Source organism: Littorina saxatilis, linkage group LG2 (genome assembly GCF_037325665.1).
Source record: "Littorina saxatilis isolate snail1 linkage group LG2, US_GU_Lsax_2.0, whole genome shotgun sequence".
Classification (NCBI taxonomy): domain Eukaryota; kingdom Metazoa; phylum Mollusca; class Gastropoda; order Littorinimorpha; family Littorinidae; genus Littorina; species Littorina saxatilis.
In genome coordinates, this window is record NC_090246.1 from 84,621,288 (window position 1) to 84,641,551 (window position 20,264).

A 20,264-nucleotide genomic window follows, 5' to 3' on the forward strand; every position below is an offset into this window, starting at 1 on the left:
CGTTTGTCAACAACATGTCTGATTTAGAGTGAAGTAAAGATCACATGGGTGCTTACGCGGCCAGACATTTTGTGATTTACTTTAATCGTCATTTGCCAAACATCCTGCTTACATCTATATTACTGGGGCATCTTCAGTCTCATTTGAGAATACATGAATTGTATACATGAACCGACTCTCTCTCTCTCCCTCCCTCTCTCTCTCTCTCTCACACACACACACACACACACACACACACACACACACACACATACGCACACACAAACACACACACACTATACATGTACCGACTCTCTCTCCCTCACACACACACACACACACACACTACCAACTAATTCACACCAGAGTATGTCTCCTGAAACTAACTGACAAGAAATGCCACTCTTCTAAAGACGACTAAAGACATGTTCCCTGCTGTTGAGTAGTCAAGACAATCGAAGAGAAATCTGCCTTTTAAGAAAAAAAGAATTCAAGAGAACTTCTTGGAAGTCGATGAACTTTAACTGAAAGTTAAACGACACGAATAACAGCTTGCATAACAAAACCGTTACCCTACTTACATTAATTTCAGCAATAAGCATAGTTACGAAACATTTTGTAGTTGCAGGTATATATCGGAAACTAGATGATTACCCGCTTCGCCGGGTACCGGCTTCGCCGAAAAGAAGTAGAGCCGAATACCAGGCTGCGCCTGGGACCCGGCTTTGCCGGGTGCGCACGAAGGAAAGGAGATAAACGCGCAAAACACTGGAGACCTTCTAAAAATAGTAACGTGCAGTGACCTTCTAAAAATAGTAACGTAGTAACGGGAATATGGATTGACGCCACACGGAGGAAGGGAGATAATCGCGGCTGAAAACACTGGAGAAGATAAGGAAGAGTTACTGGTAGTGGATCCCGACAACAAAACAAAACAAACAAACAAAAAATCGGTTCAGCGCGCACAGCGCTGCGCGCTGAGAGCACGTGTTGAAATATCTCATCGATGAGGTTGTGTCCGGGGTGTAGCTGAATACGGTGTCCAAATTTGAAAAAGATCCACCGAGAACTTTGGCCGTGCATCGCGAACAGACAGACAGACAGACAGACAGACACTAGTCGTATATATGTATAGATAACTCTGTCGGGTTTGAATGGGTTGAAAAGAGTGAATACCCTTGGTTTTCCTTTGACAAATAACTTCCCACGTGCTCCTGTCCATGTGTTTCCGACACACCCCTCGCCAGTGATTGGTCCCTCTAATGCTTGTCCGAGTAAAAAGCAAGGGCATTCACTCTTTCGGAACCCATACAAACCCGACAGGTTTATTTTCGGAATTCGTCTATTACAGCACAACGAACGTGAAATTCTAAAAAAATAAAAATCCAATATGGCTTCTTCACTGTCATTTTTACATTTAGTCAAGTTTTGACTAAATGTTTTAACATAGAGGGGGAATCGAGACGAGGGTCATGGTGGGTGTATGTGTGTGTGTCTGTCTGTCTGTGTGTGTAGAGCGATTCAGACCAAACTACTGGACCGATCGTTATGAAATTTTACATTAGAGTTCCTGGGAATGATATCCCCGGACGTTTTTTTCGGCTTTTTTTCGATAAATACCTTTGATGACGTCATATTCGGCTTTTTGTAAAAGTTGAGGCGGCACTGTCACACCCTCATTTTTCAATCAAATTGATTGAAATTTTGGCCAAGCAATCTTCGACGAAGGCCGGACTTCGGTATTGCATTTCAGCTTGGTGGCTTAAAAATTAATTAATGACTTTGGTCATTAAAAATCTGAAAATTGTAAAAAAAAAAATTATTTTATAAAACGATCCAAATTTACGTTCATCTTATTCTTCATCATTTTCTGATTACAAAAACATATAAATATGTTATATTTGGATTAAAAACAAGCTCTGAAAATTAAAAATATAAAAATTATGATCAAAATTAAACTTTCGAAATCAATTTAAAAACACTTTCATCTTATTCCTTGTCGGTTCCTGATTCCAAAAACATATAGATATGATATGTTTGGATTAAAAACACGCTCAGAAAGTTAAAACGAAGAGAGGTACAGAAAAGCGTGCTATCCTTCTCAGCGCAACTACTACCCCGCTCTTCTTGTCAATTTCACTGCCTTTGCCATAAGCGGTGGACTGACGATGCTACGAGTATACGGTCTTGCTGAAAAATTGCATTGCGTTCAGTTTCATTCTGTGAGTTCGACAGCTACTTGACTAAATATTGTATTTTCGCCTTACGCGACTTGTTTAATAATTGCGAGATTGGCTTATACGCATTGGCTATCTAATACACATATCAGAGAAAGCTCTTTCTCGTCTTAATTTATCTCCCTTTTTTGTGTGCTTTTCTTTCTTTCTTGTCCCCTCCACCCCCCCCCCCCCCCCATCCTTTTTTCCCTTTGTATAATAACTGTGCAAGCCGAGATAAATAAAAATTAAAAACTGTCCTTGAAAAACCAGTTCACTATCTCTCTTATGTAATCAAAAACCAGGTTAAGAACTGCCACACAAAATGCTACCCAGCCCACCCTCTTTCAGCACTGACGGTGGAGTCCACCCAAACTTCTTTTCATTTTTACATTTAGTCAAGTTTTGACTAAATGTTTTAACATAGAGGGGGAATCGAGACGAGGGTCGTGGTGTGTGTGTGTGTGTGTGTCTGTCTGTGCGTGTGTGTGTGTGTGTGTGTGTGTGTGTGTGTGTGTGTGTGTGTCTGTGTGTGTGTGTGTCTGTCTGTGCGTGTGTGCGTGTAGAGCGATTCAGACCAAACTACTGGACCGATCTTTATGAAATTTTACATTAGAGTTTCTGGGTATGATATCTCCATATGTATTTTTCAGTTTTTTGATAAATGTCTTTGATGACGTCATATCCGTTTTTTTGTTAAAGTTTGAGACGGCACTGTCACACCCTCATTTTTCAATCAAATTGATTGAAATTTTTGTAAAGCAATCTTTGACGAAGGCCGGACTTTGGTATTGCATTTCAGCTTGGTGGCTTAAAAATTGATTAATGATTTTGGTCATTAAAAATCTGAAAATTGTATTTAAAATTATTTTTTTATAAAACGATCCAAATTTACATTCATCTTATTCTTCATCATTGTCTGATTCCAAAAACATATAAATATGTTATATTCGGATTAAAAACAAGCTCTAAAAATTAAAAATATAAAAATTATGATCAAAATTAAATTTCCGAAATCGATTTATAAACATATATTCATCTTATTCCTTGTCGGTTCCTGATTCCAAAAACATATAGATATGATATGTTTGGATTAAAAACACGCTCAGAAAGTTAAAACGAAGAGAGGTACAGAAAAGCGTGCTATGCAGCACAGCGAAACCACTACAGGCTCGTCAGTTTCACTGCGTTTTGCACGAGCGGCGCACTACGGTCATTGTGAAAAAATGCAGTGCGTTCAGTTTCATTCTGTGCGTTCCACAGCTTGACTAAATGTAGTAATTTCGCCTTACGCGACTTGTTTTTCTTGTCGGGATAGACTGACTGAATGCTGTTGACACAAACAACCGCGACACTCGTACCAGTTCTCTGCCATGTCTGGGTCAAAATGAACTCAACTTACCGCTGATCTACTAAAAAGAAAAGAAAGAAAAAGCAGTTAGGGGAGATGGCAAGAGAGAGAGAGAAAAAGAAAGAAAGAAAACACACACACACACACTAACAAACACGGGCGCGCGAAGAGAAAACCCCGACAATTCCTAAAGAAACCAGGGAGACATGTTTTAAAGTCTTGAAACTTTTGGGGGCAGGTTACAAAACATTTGATTGTGACAACATGTTTCAAAGCTTTTTCAGCTTTTTACTTTTTCTTCTTCTTTTTTCCCCTCAAGTAATGTCCCTGGGTCGCCCAACCATATCCATTTCTGAAAAAAAAATTTCACTGTATTCTTGTGGCAACATTCGTAGTTCCAGCTGTGATCGTCAGAACGTGACACCTGCCGTCATATGATTCAGCCACTGCTTTCACATGTTGTGTTTTATTATGTTGGGAAATACATGTATGCATAAACAGGTGTACGTTTTCCAGATATTTCTAGTTAACTTCTGTCCTGCAAGTTTTAAGAAATGTTTGATTTTGACGTAGTCTGCACCCACACCCTTGTTCTGTCTCTTATTCACAAACACGCACGTCTTCTATCTGTTCCTTTGTCGGCCTGTGTTTGTCTTTCACACACACACACACACACACACACACACACACACACACACACACACACACACACACACACACACACACACACACACACACACACACACACACACACACACAAGCACTTCATGCTTGAACACTCCCTCGACTCTAGCTCAAAACACACAATCTCATCTCATTCTTCTTCGTCATTCTCTTATCTCTTTCTCTGACATGACAAACAGACCGACACTTGCATAATATATTTGGATATAAACATGTTGGTTGACACATCCCAAACATAAAATTGAGAGACCTGATAATAAATAAACGACTGACAATCGAAGAAGAAAAAAGTTCGGCAACCACCAACAAGAAAAGAACAGTAACTAAACAATCAATACAACATTGTTCGGTAAGCAAGTAAAAACAAACACGCTCCTTGGCGTAACACTAACAGTCTACCTTCAACACAAACCCTATCCCTCTCTACACCTAAGTAGCCAAACAGGTGGAAGGGACATGAAAAAGTTCAGCTCAATCCACGAATAAGTACCACAGATCCAATCTAAGTCTGGACAAACAAACCGGCACGGTTGGCCTAGTGGTAAGGCGTCCGCCCCGTGATCGGGAGGTCGTGGGTTCGAACCCCGGCCGGGTCATACCTAAGACTTTAAAATTGGCAATCTAATGGCTGCTCCGCCTGGCGTCTGGCATTATGGGGTTAGTGCTAGGACTGGTTGGTCCGGTGTCAGAATAATGTGACTGGGTGAGACATGAAGCCTGTGCTGCGACTTCTGTCTTGTGTGTGGCGCACATTAAATGTCAAAGCAGCACCGCCCTGATATGGCCCTTCGTGGTCGGCTGGGCGTTAAGCAAACAAACAAACTGGACAAACAAACAAACAAACAAACAGACAGAGTGAAACCTATATACCCCCGAAAACCAACAGCCATCCAACCAACTCCCTCTCTACCATTTTCTGTCTCTAAACGTCCACCCCGTACATCATCAACCCAATCCTCCCCTGCGGCATAATGTGAGCATATCGGGCCATGTATTAACACACGAACTCAAGGGGGGGAGCGACAGTGCGGCAAACATTGCTATCGTTGACAGAGCATCCATGTGATCAATCATCGGAACCACAATGACAAATGACGGCAGCCGTTCTGTCAATACAGTCACCCTGGCATTGTGGCTTCTGCTTGTTGTGGCGCAGTCTGTGCGTATTTAATCATTACAAGAGCGATGCACTAATGAAGGACGTTTTCAATGATAATTTACAGTCTCTGTCAACAAAGCTATATTTATTATCACCCCCCCCCCCCCCTCTGCTTCTTTCCATCTGTAAACTGGAAGGGCTGTTTATGTTTCGATAATATCCCCTCACACTCACACTAGAGAGAGGAGGAGGGGATAACAAAACAGTAGATCCCCCTCCCCCCATTTTTGTGTGAGAGAGAGAGAGAGAAAGAGAGAGAGAAAGAGAGAGAGGAGAGAGAAAGAGAAGGACAGACAGACAGAGAGACAGACAGAGAGACACAGAGACAGAGAAAGACATAGAACGGGCATTCTGATGACAATGTTAAGAGCCCAACCTCAACCGAGATCAGCTAAGTAACTACCAGCTGGTAAGTCGCAACAAAAGAATTTCACCCCAACTGCCCACCTCTTCTATTTTTGACCAAAGAAGAAAATACCTAGGTCCGCTTTCTCTTTTCAGTCAGACTTCTAACACATATTTCTAAAGTCATTTCTAGTCTATCGCATTTGTGGGTCGCCATGTTTGTTGTTGGGTCTTTGTTCTCCCAGCATTTTCTTTTGTGAGCACAAAAAGAAATGGGTGTTGCTAAAATGTCAGCAAGACTTTGAACAGGAAACTAGGTTTTCCGTGAGTATTACACGCATTTTCTCAGCTTGAAACAATGCGCCACGACTTTACAGGGCGTCGCTACGGTACAAAAGTACCCGGATAAACGCTTGAAGGACTTGATTCCACGAATCAAATAATAACACCAGATCAAATAATGGCCCACGGAGACAAAGAGAAGGGAAAGAAAAGGTGTCAAAAGAACTGGGCAAACAATGGATGCAAATATCAAGACTTGCAAACAATGGATGCAATTATAAAGACTTGAAAACAAATTAATCAAAGTTTTCCACGCACCACATGACAAGAGGAAGCCGAACGATAGGCTAATCAATGCGCCTGCTCCATCTTTGCTAAATGTGCCAGAAAAACTCTGCATGCGTGTTACGTGCTCGCTTAATGTGCCAGAAACCAGAAGTGCGCGTGTTTCTGCTTTGCCAAATGTGCCAGAAAGTAATCGCTCGGCGTCGTTATCGCTGCATCACGATGGCCATGTGTAAGAACACGATAAACGCATCTTTTTGATTTTAACATGCACACATGGGACAAGACTTCATTAAAGTTTCAAGTCTATAGCATTCACCTTTAGGAGAAAAGCTATCAAGACCTCCAACACAATGTTAAAAACGCGTTCTCATATCAATGTAACCGAGTGCCGAAACACTACGATCACCTCGGGAGGCGAAGTGCAATCAAACAGGATTGAAAATGTTAGGGCTAATTTCTTAGCCCTATAAAAACTGTTATGCAAACCCGAAGGTTTTCATGAACATACAGACAATCGGAAACCACCAGACCCCATCACAAACAGAATTCCACAATCCGGAGGTGTTGACTTAAAGGCCAACAACTCGGGTGCAGAGTCTGCTGTGAAAGGAGCGGTAGCCTCCCCTGTCACATCAACAACACACGCCGATTAAGTTGGACAATCGTTCACCAAGTCTGTCGACAAAGAGAATGAGTGTTAAAAAAAGGAAGCGGAAAAAAACTCAATAAATGCAAAACTTAAACAAGACATTTTTCTCAACCAAAAAGATCGCTTTAATAGATGACGAGTCATATTTTCCTCTCATTTAAATGTTCGAGATCGCTGACACAAAACCTGCTCGCAAAGTTGTTAAAATGTCACAATGCAGTAATAAATCAATCAGCAATTAAAACAGAAAGGATTAAAACAGTCACTCGCAGCACTTCTGACTCACCGAGTGACAGGCAGTAGTTTTCAGCGGAGATCTATGCATACATTTCGGCATGGGCTGTTCCCAAAAGGGGACATCTATCCCTGGACCAACTAATGAATTGTTAATGAATGAACACAATTAGCATACTGGGCCGCTCGGATGATGAGACGGATACAGGTGCAGTTTCAACCCAATGAATACAAAAAACTACCCGCAAGCTTCCAGACCCGATAAAAATGAAAAATCGGCTGTTCGGTAACACAAAAACTCTCTCTCTCTCTCTGGGCATTGTGTTGATAAAATTTAATGGCTGAACATAACGGAAACTATAGGAGCAACCTGTCAAATCCATCGGTTTATGGACAGGTTTCTCTGAACAAAAGATAGTGTCACCACCGTTTATGAGACATCCAGGATTCGAACTTGTACAGAAATGCTTGAAAAATGCCTAGCCCCCCCCCCCCCCCCCCATATCTTGCTTTTGTTAATTTGTTAACACTTCCAAATCCCATGCGCTGTACATTGCTAGGGGGCCGGTATACTACTCATCCAAGAACTTGACAATTATATCATTTCAAATCTCACTGTATGCTCATCATTTGTTGAAATAGTGTGGTTGTTTGTCCAAGCTATTCATGGTGTAAACTGATTATTTATCAGAATGGTCCCTACATGGGCGAGAACGTGTTTAATTTTGTTTTGCTCTTAATGCTCTGTCTCTCTTGACTCAGTCTCTCATTCTCACAGCTTTGCAGAATCGCAAAATCTCGACTAATCTGGCATTTCTCCCACTCTGTGGCTCCCCTCGTGAGGTCAATCAATAGCCGTTCCTTAGGTGACCACAAGACTGTTTCCTTCCCACCGTCACCCTGGCTGCAACCACGCCCTAATGACACCACACTCTCTTGAATATCTACCTGTTGCTATGGCAACCCCTCTGCAGTGCTGGGTCGCCAGCCCTGACCATACATTACTTAAAGTGATGAGATTCACTTGAGGGATGTTTGCCAGGGACAAACAATACTGACGGCTCACATCTTCGTCTGACAAGCTTAGTGCCACGCGGGTCTATGGAAATTTGGTTAACCTTTACAACAGTGTAATCATTTTACTGTGGAATGAGTATCGATATGTCTCCCACTTAGACAAAAAAAGGACTGTGACATTTGACAAGTGTAATGCGGGTCTATGCAAATTTAGTTTACCCATAACACCAGCGTATTCATTATAATAATAATAATAAGAAGAAGAACATTTATATAGCGCTAAATCAAAAACTTTCGTTAAAAAGGCTTGCTCTAAGCGCTTGACATCTAAACTAAAACGTCATTCACACTCTTTACAATGATGTACAAGAACTTCATGCCACACTCTTTCATTCATTATATAGTGGAATATTTGGACTTAAAAGTATGTCTCCCAAAGATGACCTACTTGGATAAAAAGGGCTTGGAACAAACACCCAATATGCAGAAAACAACAGAATTTTGCACGGCATGTATTTACTGTGAATATCGAACAGAAATCACTTTTTGTATTATTTTGTTTTTGACCTGAATGTGACATTAGATGGAACCAAGGCGACATCACTCTTGATCAAGCACACAACAGCCCACAATGACAATGACGATGAACCTCCATCCCCAAAATCATGACCACCCAAGACTCTGGGGTCAGTTTTGTAATCGGTGAATCGGCGTGTGCTCAGAATGATTATGTAATATCATATGTATCAGGGTTTTCGCTTTCGTCGGGACATCGATGACCGGTCAATCGACCGACCGTTTTGGTTGGATGTTGGTCAAGTGACTCGTCATATTTTGGACAGGACGATGGTCGAGCTACTTTAGTTATAGACGAAACGACTGTGAAACTGACCCACGGACATAAAACGACTTATTTTGTCCTGCATCAAAACCACCATCCGCGATCAACAACCGTACGCACTTAAACCAAATCATGTGCTATAATAAATTCCCATTGAAAACAAATCTCGTTAAGAGCTATACCAGTAATTCTCTCTTTTACGAATCTATGGCACTGAAGGACGAATCATTGGTGCTGGTCGGCCAATGTACACACTCTCCAATCCGAGTAATGGTAAACACTCGCCGACACGAGCACTTTTAATACGTCCAACACCTACTTCTGTTTCAAAAGCAAAGCCCTCTTGCGATGATAAAGCATTTCTATGGTGTACCCATTTAGTGCTAAACTGTTACACTGCCATGAGCACGAAAACTAATTGTCACACACCATCAAGCCCGTTATGTTTTAGGTCATCTGAGGGTTGTTAAAATTGGTTGATAAAAAATATATTGAAAGGGTGAACTTTATCTGAGGGCAAACTAGTACAGGTAATAAAAATGTCCCTTGTTCCTGAAGGGGTGTGTGTCACGCATAGATTATTATTTATAATATTCCCAGGACTCCATCTGGCGTTGAAGGCCCAAAACATTCCAACCAACATCACGCTTCTGAACCTAACCCCACACTAACAAACGACCTTTACACCCCCCCCCACTACCACATTCCTTCCCCCTTCTTACATACAACGAAGGGAACACAAGGTCTCCGTAACCTGAGCAAGCCAGTACAGTTGAAGGTGCTGAGAATAAACTCCACCGCCACCTTTAAGCGACACGCCACAACAAAGCCAACAAAGGGGGACATGCGTGTAGAACAAAGGGAAAGGCGCCACAGGGCAGGTAAAAATGAGGGGGGCAGTGACGAGGGTCAGACTACCTGGGCAGGTAATTAGCGGGTGACACCAGTCTGTCTTCTTGACGGCTTTGGTCCCGAAAAGAGGATCCTAATTCCCATCTTCTACTCTCGGAAAGACGACAAAATCTTCTTCCACCTTTGAGGATTGTCCAGAATAAGCCTTCCATTTCAGCACCTATTTGTGGGCTACAGCACTGCTGTGTCTTCTTGAGATGGAATTACACCCCACCTTCTAGTGCTTCTCCCGGTTTTCTGAATCTGATTTACCAGTACAGAAAGAGGACACAATCTTCTTCCAGTTTGGAAAATTGTCTAGAATAAGTCTTCCTTTGCAGCAGCTATTCCTGGGCTAGAGGACTTCAGTGTCTTCTGAAGACGGAATTAGACCCGCATTCTAGTTCTACTCGCCGTACAGTTACTCGTACAGAAAGAAGACACAATCTTGTTCCACATTGTGCCATTGTCCAGTGGAGTAAGGTCAAGGGTATGCCAAACCAGGCAAAAGCAGTAGGCAACAGAGAGTGTCCCCTGGTTTCAGCAGCTATTGTAAGGCTTGAGGACCCCAGTGTATTCTGATGATGGAACTGTATACCACACGTGCCTTCTACTCTCTGTCTAGTTACTTCAGTGGAACCTTCCCTAACGACCCCCTCCGTTTGCCGACCGATGTAGTATAGAAAGTAGATAAAACCTTCGTGCGCTTTATGGATAGTTCAGAACAATTCTTCCGCTTCATGAGCTAGGTGTTCACTGGATTAGATGCACTGCACCGTCTTCCAATGATGGGATTGTATACACTGTACATGCACTACCTTCCACGACACTCTCTGTAAAGAAGGCGGTACTCTCCTTATAGTGAACAGCAATACAAATACAGAGCTCACACAATCTTCTTCCGCTTTCTGAATATTCCAGAAAAAATTCTTACACTTATCAGCCAGTTACATCAGCTGGTTATGGGTTGGTGTACCTCCTTGTCTTCTGAAGTAGCAATTATTGTTATCTTCTGGGCAATCTCAGGTGATAATCTCCTAATGAGAGGGACGCTGCCCGCTCACTCTTATTATGGGGGTTGAACGTTTTGCAATGTCGCTGTAGTAGTAAGGCTCGGGAATGTCAGTTAAAGAATCAGCTACTCAAGAAAGGGTCAACTAGTGTTTCACTTCTTGTCAAGGTATTGTATCCGAGACCAAGCCCTCTGTAATTCAAGGCACGCACTCATTGAAGACTTACAGACGCTAGAAGTATCTGACTACCAACAACATACACATGTAGTCCAATACAATTTAGCATGATCGGCCTTACATTTTCCTCATGTTTACATTGCACATGTGTTGTTGTTTTTTTACATTTAGTCAAGTTTTGACTAAATGTTTTAACGTAGAGGGGGGAATCGAGACGAGGGTTGTGGTGTGTGTGTGTGTGTGTGTGTGTGTGTGTGTGTCTGTCTGTGTGTGTGTGTGTGTGTGTGTGTGTGTGTGTGTGTGTGTGTGTGTCTGTCTGTGTGTGTGTGTAGAGCGATTCAGACCAAACTACTGGACCGATCTTTATGACATTTGACATGAGAGTTCCAGGGAATGATATCCCCGGACGTTTTTTTCTTTTTTTCGATAAATACCTTTGATGACGTCATATCCGGCTTTTTGTAAAAGTTGAGGCGGCACTGTCACACCCTCATTTTTCAATGATTGAAATTTTGGCCCAGCAATCTTCGACGAAGGCCGGACTTCGGTATTGCATTTTAGCTTGGTGGCTTAAAAATTAATTAATGACTTTGGTCATTAAAAATCTGAAAATTGTTAAAAAAATTTTTTTTTATAAAACGATCCAAATTTACGTTCATCTTATTCTTCATCATTTTCTGATTCAAAAAACATATAAATATGTGATATTCGGATTAAAAACAAGCTCTGAAAATTAAAAATATAAAAATTATGATCAAAATTAAATTTCCGAAATCGTTTTAAAAACTATTTCATCTTATTCCTTGTCGGTTCCTGATTCCAAAAACATATATAGATATGATATGTTTGGATTAAAAACACGCTCAGAAAGTTAAAACGAAGAGAGGTACAGTAAAGCGTGCTATGAAGCACAGCGCAACCGCTGCCGCGCCAAACAGGCTCATCACTTTCACTGCCTTTTGCACTAGCGGCGGACTACGTTCAGTTTCATTCTGTGAGTTGCACAGCTTCACTAAATGTAGTAATTTCGCCTTACGCGACTTGTTTTAACTTAGTTTTGCTTCTAATTTACACTTATAAATAGAAAACTCAATCCCAAAACAAAGCTTGAACATTCAGGTTAAATCTTTAGTCCTTGTTAATTAAAAGCTCAATAAATGTAGCTGCAATGAATAATGATGCAATGTGGCCATTAAAATGTTTGCCCTAAGTTTGACCTGCACACTAACAAGCCACTGCCATTGCCAATGACTAAGGAAGTTATCATGCAATTTTACAATCTGACATGGTGTTCAGCCCCAGAATGGCATTTGAGGCATTTCCATTTTGCCCAGCACACTACGTCTGATTATCCAATTAAGACATGACCATTAAATGTTCCATGACTATTGGAATTGCACAATTGCCTTGTATGATGGATTTGTAAGGCGCCATGAGACTGTTATCTGGCGGTAAACAACGCTATAGAAGTTTTTTTAAATTTTTTATTATTATTATTATTTATGAATGCATGCCTATTGGTATTACTGTGCCAAGCATTCATCTGAATACATCCAGGAAATTTGGGTCACAATAATATTGTCTGAAACTTTGTGAAAGTGAAACTACATGTACCTTGTAGCCCTAGTTTCTAAAAGTTTTAGAGACTCTTAATGGACAGTCCATATCATCATCAGTCAGTTGCTGCCCTGCCTTGTATGTACAGCACACTCCATGTTAAACTTGAAATAACCTTTGTTGTTTGATCAGGCAGAATACAGATTACACTTACACTAACATTTTATTTCCCCTTTTTAACTTTATTTTCAATAATTCAGTTCCAGACACACGAACTTTATTTAACAAAACTTGCATCCAATTCATAAAGACACACACACCACAATGGTGATTAAAGGAAAATAAAAATGAAAAGGCCGTGACTTTTCAAAACACATTGTTTCGGAATGCTGAACTGCCATGGATTCTCTTCCCGCCCAGAGCTCCATCGCCTGTTTAGCTGGCAAACATGTGGATGATCTACCCCAACAAGTTGAAGAGCTAGTCACACATCGATCATTCCCCCCAGGTTCCACCCTGCAGTTTGTGCAGCTATTCCTGCATCATCGCCCTAGACCACAAATCAATTATTTACAGAGGGGCGACAGAGAGGAAAAAGGCAGGAGGTCTTTATAACACATTCCCGTCATTGTTTGCTGGTTGTAGTGTGGTAACGACAGATGCACGATCCCAGCTCCTCATCTTTCTATTACAGCTGCATGAGTGCAGGAGTGCAAAGCAAGTCCAACTTCATGGCTCACCTGCCAGTCCTGTTTGCTCCCCTCCCCTCCCCCCTTTCACTTTTATTCATTCAATGTAGCCCCTGGCTAGTACTGGGGTACAGTGAAACCTCCCTGTTAAGACTCTTTTCAACTCCCTACTTGTTTTAGGCCTAAAAAAAAAATAGGTGTGGTTACGGTAACCCGACCTACCCTATTTTTAGGGGCCGACCCTATAACTTTTTATTACATAATTTGTCAAAAAACACGCACAAAAAACGAGTGCAGAAAACGCAATGAAAGCGAAAGCGCTCGAGTCGCACACTTATTTTCCTGTCAAGTGGGTTTAATTTGTACACATTAGAAAAAAAAGTTTAAAAAAAAAAGTGATTGCCTACCTTCCTACCCTATTTTTTTGGGCTATGTAACCGTAACCACACCTATTTTTTGGGGGGCCTTACGTTCTGTTCATAGTCATAGTGTATGCTACTTCACCTCCATCCTTTTTAAGACTTGATTTTCTCAGATTTTAAGGTCTTAAAAGGGGGGTGCCACTGTGCCATTTGTCAAAAGAACAACATTCTCTCTTCATTGCGGGTGGCCTATGACAGGTATATTTCGCTAAAGATTATATTTTCAATAATATTAATAACATACAAAGGGACAGAGCAGGGTATCCTTTAACAGCTTTCCCAATTCCTCCCATCAGAGGGACCTTACACCACAGGTACAGTGACCCCCCCCCCCCCCCCCTTAAGACCCTGATTCTCAGATTTTCTCTTCATAAGTCAAAAAAAAAAGTTGTATGTTTCTGGTCACCCGACCCTACCTAGTTTTTTCCCTCCGACCCTGGACTTTTTTTTAATTGCATTTGTAAAAACAAAAAAAAGAAAGAAAAAAGCGTCAAAACGAAAGTAACAGATGGCAGACGACACAAGGGGGATAACCCCGCATCCCTTTTGTCTCATTTGTTTTGTAATGTGTTGTCTTTCTCTTTGTATAGTAAGTCCAGTCTCTTTGCGTCACTGTATAGTTATTTTCTACCCTGACAAAAAACAAAAAAACAAAAAAAATCTCTACCTACCTACCCTATTTTTTGTAAATTGTAGCCATGTTACCAGAAACATACAACTTTTTTTGTGTGGCCTAACCTCTGTAAATATACCCTCAGTTTAAGACTAACGCCTTTTTCCTCCGAAAGCGGCGTATGGCTGCCTAAATGGCGGGGTAAAAACGGTCATACACGTAAAAGCCGTGGGAGTTTCAGCCCATGAACGAACAAACAAGACTAACGCCTTTTAAGACCTGGTTTTCTTTAATTTGATTTTGAAGAGGTATTAAAAGGGAGGTTCCACTGTACCTCTAATGTGCTCAACTCTTTCACTGGTGTTTAACCCTCCCACACAAACAGTTTGTGAATGCCTCAGGTTCTGTTTAGATCATTGCAAACAGAGAGATAATATCCTTACTGTGAGGGTGACAGGGGGGAAAACACCCTGTTCATAACCTGAAGAGAATTGTGAGGCTATCATTCACAATAAATTACATTGACCCACAAACTGTTACAAGTTTTTTCAGCTATTAACATTTACAAATCCTATTTTATTGAATGTGTACAAGTCCAACAGACAATGTCATTTTACGATTGAATACATAATATTTAATTGAATACATGAATAAGATGTATGTATGTATGTATGCTGTCATGGTTATGAATGAACTTATCGGACTTTAATCTGCCTGGGTAACAACCACTTGTACCCTGCAGTTTATCTACCGACAATTGCCCTAGATTAGTTTTTGTTGAACAGCAATTCTTTCTCACTATAACATTATAATTTATTATCCACTACTAGTAGTGTTGTTAACTTTCCTTTTCAACAGATAACCCTCACATGTGATTGATACTACATGTATACATACATTTACACTGTACTGGCAATTTGCCATGATAGTGTTTGCTATCAATGCTACTTGTTGTCTACTTTTTAATGTCATATAAGGCCAAACAAAAAAATAGGTGTGGTTACGGTAACATAGCCAAAAAAAATAGGGTAGGAAGGTAGGCAATCACTTTTTCTTTTTTTTTAACTTTTTTTTCTAATGTGTACAAATTAAACCAACTTGACAGGGAAATAAGTGTGCGACTTGGGCGATTTCGCTTTCAGTGCGTTTTCTGCACTCGGTTTGTTTGTTTTTTGGGTTTTTTTGACAAATGTTATAGGGTTGGCCCCTAAAAATAGGGTAGGTCGGGTTACCGTAACCACACCTATTTTTTTTAGGCCTAAGCTAAAGAGGTAGAATTGAATGTACCTGTATAAAATAACAACCGTGACCCCCTTCAATAATACACCGTGACTGATGCTGATTTGGAAAATGGACTATCTGATCTTTTATTCGCTTGAAGACGATTCATGATAGTCACACTGAATTATCTCTTGCCCAAACAAAATATTATCACTCAAATGCTAGTAGAACATGTAGTATGTACTACAGTTCTAATGCAAAACACAGTGGTGTTGAGAAATGAATCATCAAATCCCATCTCCTGTGTGTGATTGCTATTTACATGACCCCCAGCCAAGCTGAAATACTGATAATGATATCATTCACCTATAAATAGTTTTAATGTGAAAATAAAAAGAACTCTTTGTGAGTAACTTAGTCTTACTTTCACTGACAACTGAATTGTTTGCTTATGTCATGCAAAGTAAGTCAAAGGCTTGTCACCCTAAGCTTCATCCAATCATAATCAGTATAAGACTTATAACAAAATATCAACCAGTATGATGGATGTAAAGAAACATGGGTAAATTATTCAGCAGGATATCCTGTATCTGCAGAGCCAGAGGTGTGACTGTGAGAGTAACAATACACATTCAACATGTTTTCTACAGATTATTGATTAAGCACACACAAATAATTGTGGTTTCACAAAGTTCCAAACTAAAATCAGACTTTGGCACATATATATAATGTATATTTGCCTCCTTTCCTGAAAAGCAACTTTTACCTCTTGGTCCCTCTCTCTCTTTCTTTTACTCGGACAGAATCCTTATACTTCAGACTCACATTGATAATCAACATTTACAGCTATTTAATTTATCAGGCATGAAAGTGGCAAGTATTTTAGAAACATGTAACTGGCCAGTAGAAATGTACATCTACTTGTCAAATGCGAGTAAAGTTGCTGAAACAAATTGTTGGTTTGGCTAGTAAAGTTTGCTCTTTAGCTAGTAAAAATTTCAGAATCACTAGCCAAAGGCAAGTACACCATTTGTTGGACTTTCAGGGCTGTTTACTTTGTACCAAATAACATCACTACAAATATATCTATACAAACTGTTCTCCCCTGGAGAGAGAGACTCACACTCAGAGAGAGACAGAGAGAGAGAGAGACAGAGAGAGAGACAGAGAGAGAGAGAGAGAGAAAGAGAGAGAGAGGGGGTATGGAAGATGGAGAGAGGGGAAGGGGGATGGAGATAGCCCCCCCCCCCCCCCCCCCCAAAAAAAAAGACACATTTATTCTGGTTCTTATTTTCACGGAACAAAACACATCAACTTCAAACGTTGGCATTTTCAAGTGTGTCTGTTCAACACATAAACCGCTGGGTATGAGTCTATGACTGCCCTTCTGTACCATGCGGTCAGCTACACATTTTGGAGAGATGGCTATGGTCAACTACACATTTTGGAGAGATGGCTATCTCTCGCTCTATTGTGAACAAGGCCACGACTTGGATATATAACAGCACATTCATGGTCATACTCACTCAGCCACGTTTGTTCAGACAGCTTGTGGGGCTGAATAACTCCGAGAAAAGATTTGACCATGTCGAAGAACGGTCTCATTCCTTTCTCCATCGTTGTGAGGGTACTGTCACCTGTCTGGCCGTCAGAGCTGACGATACTCGATGAATTACTCGTGTCGGCACTAGCACCATCCATATGAAAAGCGAGTAGCAAAACAAAAGAACACCAACACCACATAGCACTTGGCAGAAATCTGCCTCCTGTTCTTTTCACTGTCCGAGCCATGTTCTCTTTCTCTGACTATCCCTGTGTCACCTCGTCAGCTCCCGGCGTTGTCCTACACAAAACGGTGACTAGTTTGGCGTCTGCATTCGTCAGGGATGATGATTTTTTCCTGTTTGTTTATAGTGTGGGCTAGCTTCTCGCGAAGCATGCACCCATCCCTTCACTTCACTGTCGCTCTTCTGCTTCGAAGGGTTTCCGTCACTTTCCGATTCGAGCTCCGACTGTGACGTCACGCACCTCAGTGCTCTTGCCACGCCTGGCGGACCAACGCACTCCGCCGCGCACGTACGTGGTTGCGTGGTATGGGCACTATATTAGTCTAAATAAAATTATATCAGTTGAAAAAACTCTAGTAATTGTGTTTGGACGAAGAACAAGCATGGACTATGAAGATTCTGATTAATTTTTCCAGTTGTTGTAAACATCGTTGACTACAGTGCTGCGCACAACGTTTGTCAAAAGGCTACACCGGGAAGTTACTGTCGGAAATAGGGTTATATCATCATCCTTAATGTGTGACATAGCCAAACTGAAATGTAAACTAAGGTACTATTCTTCCCGTGTAAACCATCATCAACACCACCACAAATCTGTTCGACCTCAAGTTTTTACACGGAATAAGAGCATTCTTCCATTCACTGACTGACTGCAGCTCAGACGGTCAGTCACGGTATCAGTCAGTCACGGACCCGAGCCGCGCCTACGCCACGAGTCAGTCGAGTCAGTCCTGGCCGCTGCTTACCGCCGAAGCCCGCGGGGGAAACACTACTGACTAGATTTTGTGACGAATGAATCATGTAGATTGACATTCAGTGATGTCAGTACGTTACGCGATTACTTCAAAACAAAATGTGCACACTTTTCTGAAATCACAAAAAAATCTAGTCATTAGGCTGCTCAGTGAATGAGGGTATGCCTGTGTCTGATGTTGGCCCGGTATGTCAAACTGAGTTAGTGGAGAGATGACCTTATCCCATGTAAGATCGGACGGACTTGAACATGATTGCACCTTAAGTTTTACACGGTCATAGGTCAAAGATGTCTTTTCGACATCCCGTTCGGCATTGGCATGCGATCCAGAAATCATACTAATACTGTCATGCTGAAACGGTATGCTCTGCAAGGAAAGAAGCCTATATAGTGGACAGTCGAATCATCGCATTTGTAGTGAGTGTCAGTAATGGGCCAAGCGTTGTTTGTTTCTTTGTTTGTTTCTTTGTATGTTTGTTTGTGTGTCTGTTTATTTGTTGGTTGTTTGTTTACAGAGGTCACTCAATGGCATGATAATTATGAGCCCATCACTGATGCCAAGTGGAAGTCTCTTCGTAGTTTTCACTGAGTACAGTGAGTCCATCACTGACTATTATTATCATTCCCGTCATGTGTGGGTAGAACAAATGCCACAACATGTGGTGGGTAAGCTTTTGTTAATAAAGTAAAGTCTGTACCGTACTACACTGGCGCTAAATTAAATAGTTCTTCACTGTTAAAAAAGTTTTCTTCGCAAATTTGGATCTCATCTCATGCCTTTGTCTGCCTGTCTCAGCGTCCAACAATATATATATCTCGGTGTACGTCTGTCAATGTGTCCGTGTTTGTGTCAGTGTGTGTGTGTGTGTGTGTGTGTGTGTGTGTGTCTGTGTGTGTGTGTATGTGTGTGTGTGTGTCTGTGTGTGCGTGTGTGTCAGTGTGTACGTGTGTGTGTGTGTGTGTATGTGTGTGTCACGGTGTGCGTGTGTGTCAGTGTGTACGTGAGTGTGTGCGTGTGTGTCAGTGTGTGTCTGTTTGTCAGTGTGTGTCTGTTGGTCTCTCTGTCTGTCTGTCTGTCTGTCTCTCTGTACACATCATGTACTGCCAGCGGGTCAGTGCCTACAATGGCCGTCGGTTTCAGTCGCGACGGAGTACGTGATACTGAAACATCAGCACAGCTAGCACCGGTTGACGGTATTATCTATAGGCATTACCATCCTTTTGTTACACTCCTCGATAAGACTTTTTTTATGCATTTTTGTTCTCAATCACATGCACAATGATTTACTCGTATTTTGGAAGGTCAAGAAGTCTGCATAAGTTGACTGTTCTGTCCCAATGACTTTCGCCACCTGTCCATTACAGCAACTGAAATGATCCACTGCAGGTGTCTTGCCGCGGTTAGCAATAGTGGTGTCGTGGTTGCTGTGACTGCACAATGTTTACTGACTGGACTTGTTTTCTGCGGCTTTGGACTTTCTTCGCTTTGTTGTCTGTCTGCCTGTCTGTCTGCCTCTTTCTGTGAGTCTCTGTCTCCGCCCTGTCTGTCTGTCAGTCTGTCTGTCTGCCTCTTTCTGTGAGTCTCTGTCTCCGTCTGTCTGTCTGTCTGTCTGTCCGAGTGTCTGTCTCTGTCTCTGTCTTTGTCTCTGTCTCTGTTTCTGTCTCTCTTTCTTTCTCTCTCGCGGTCACACCGTCACACACACACTGACACATGACACACACACACACACATGCACACACACACACACACACACACAGGCACTGACACACACATAGGCTGTGACGCTATGATTGTTCTTTCTTTCAGTAGTTTTACGACGAAGGATTGATTATAAGAAAATATTTTCATGTAAATCCAGATATCTTTTACCCACCTAACTTTCTCCCTTTCAGTCCCCCCCCCCCCCCCCCTCTCTCTCTCTCTTTCTCTCTCTCTCTCTCTCCCTCTCTCTTTCTCTCTCTCTCTCTCTCTCTCTCTCTCTCTCTCTCTCTCTCTCTCTCCATCTCTTTTTCTCTTTCTCCATCTCTTTTTCTCTCTCTTGCTCTCTCTCTCGTCTCCCTCTCTCTCCCCCCCTCTCTCTCTCTCTCTCTCTCT

General features: G+C 41.6%; 1 protein-coding gene across 11 annotated transcripts in view; it reads right to left on the bottom strand.

Moving 5' to 3' along the window:
* Positions 1–18,046, bottom strand: part of LOC138959960 (prominin-1-like) — an 84,517-nt gene extending 66,471 nt beyond the window's left edge. For 6 of the 11 annotated variants that reach the window (XR_011453851.1, XR_011453850.1, XM_070331654.1 and 3 more), the window contains exon 1: positions 17,155–18,045. Coding sequence is in view for 9 of the 11 variants with exons in the window: in XM_070331654.1 (XP_070187755.1) it covers positions 17,155–17,419 (265 nt within the window). In the remaining 2 variants the exon portion in view is untranslated. Of the gene's footprint in view, positions 1–17,154 lie in introns of all 11 variants that reach the window. The other 5 variants (XM_070331648.1, XM_070331647.1, XM_070331646.1 and 2 more) reach the window with 2 other exon arrangements.
* Positions 18,047–20,264: the final 2,218 nt, after the last annotated feature.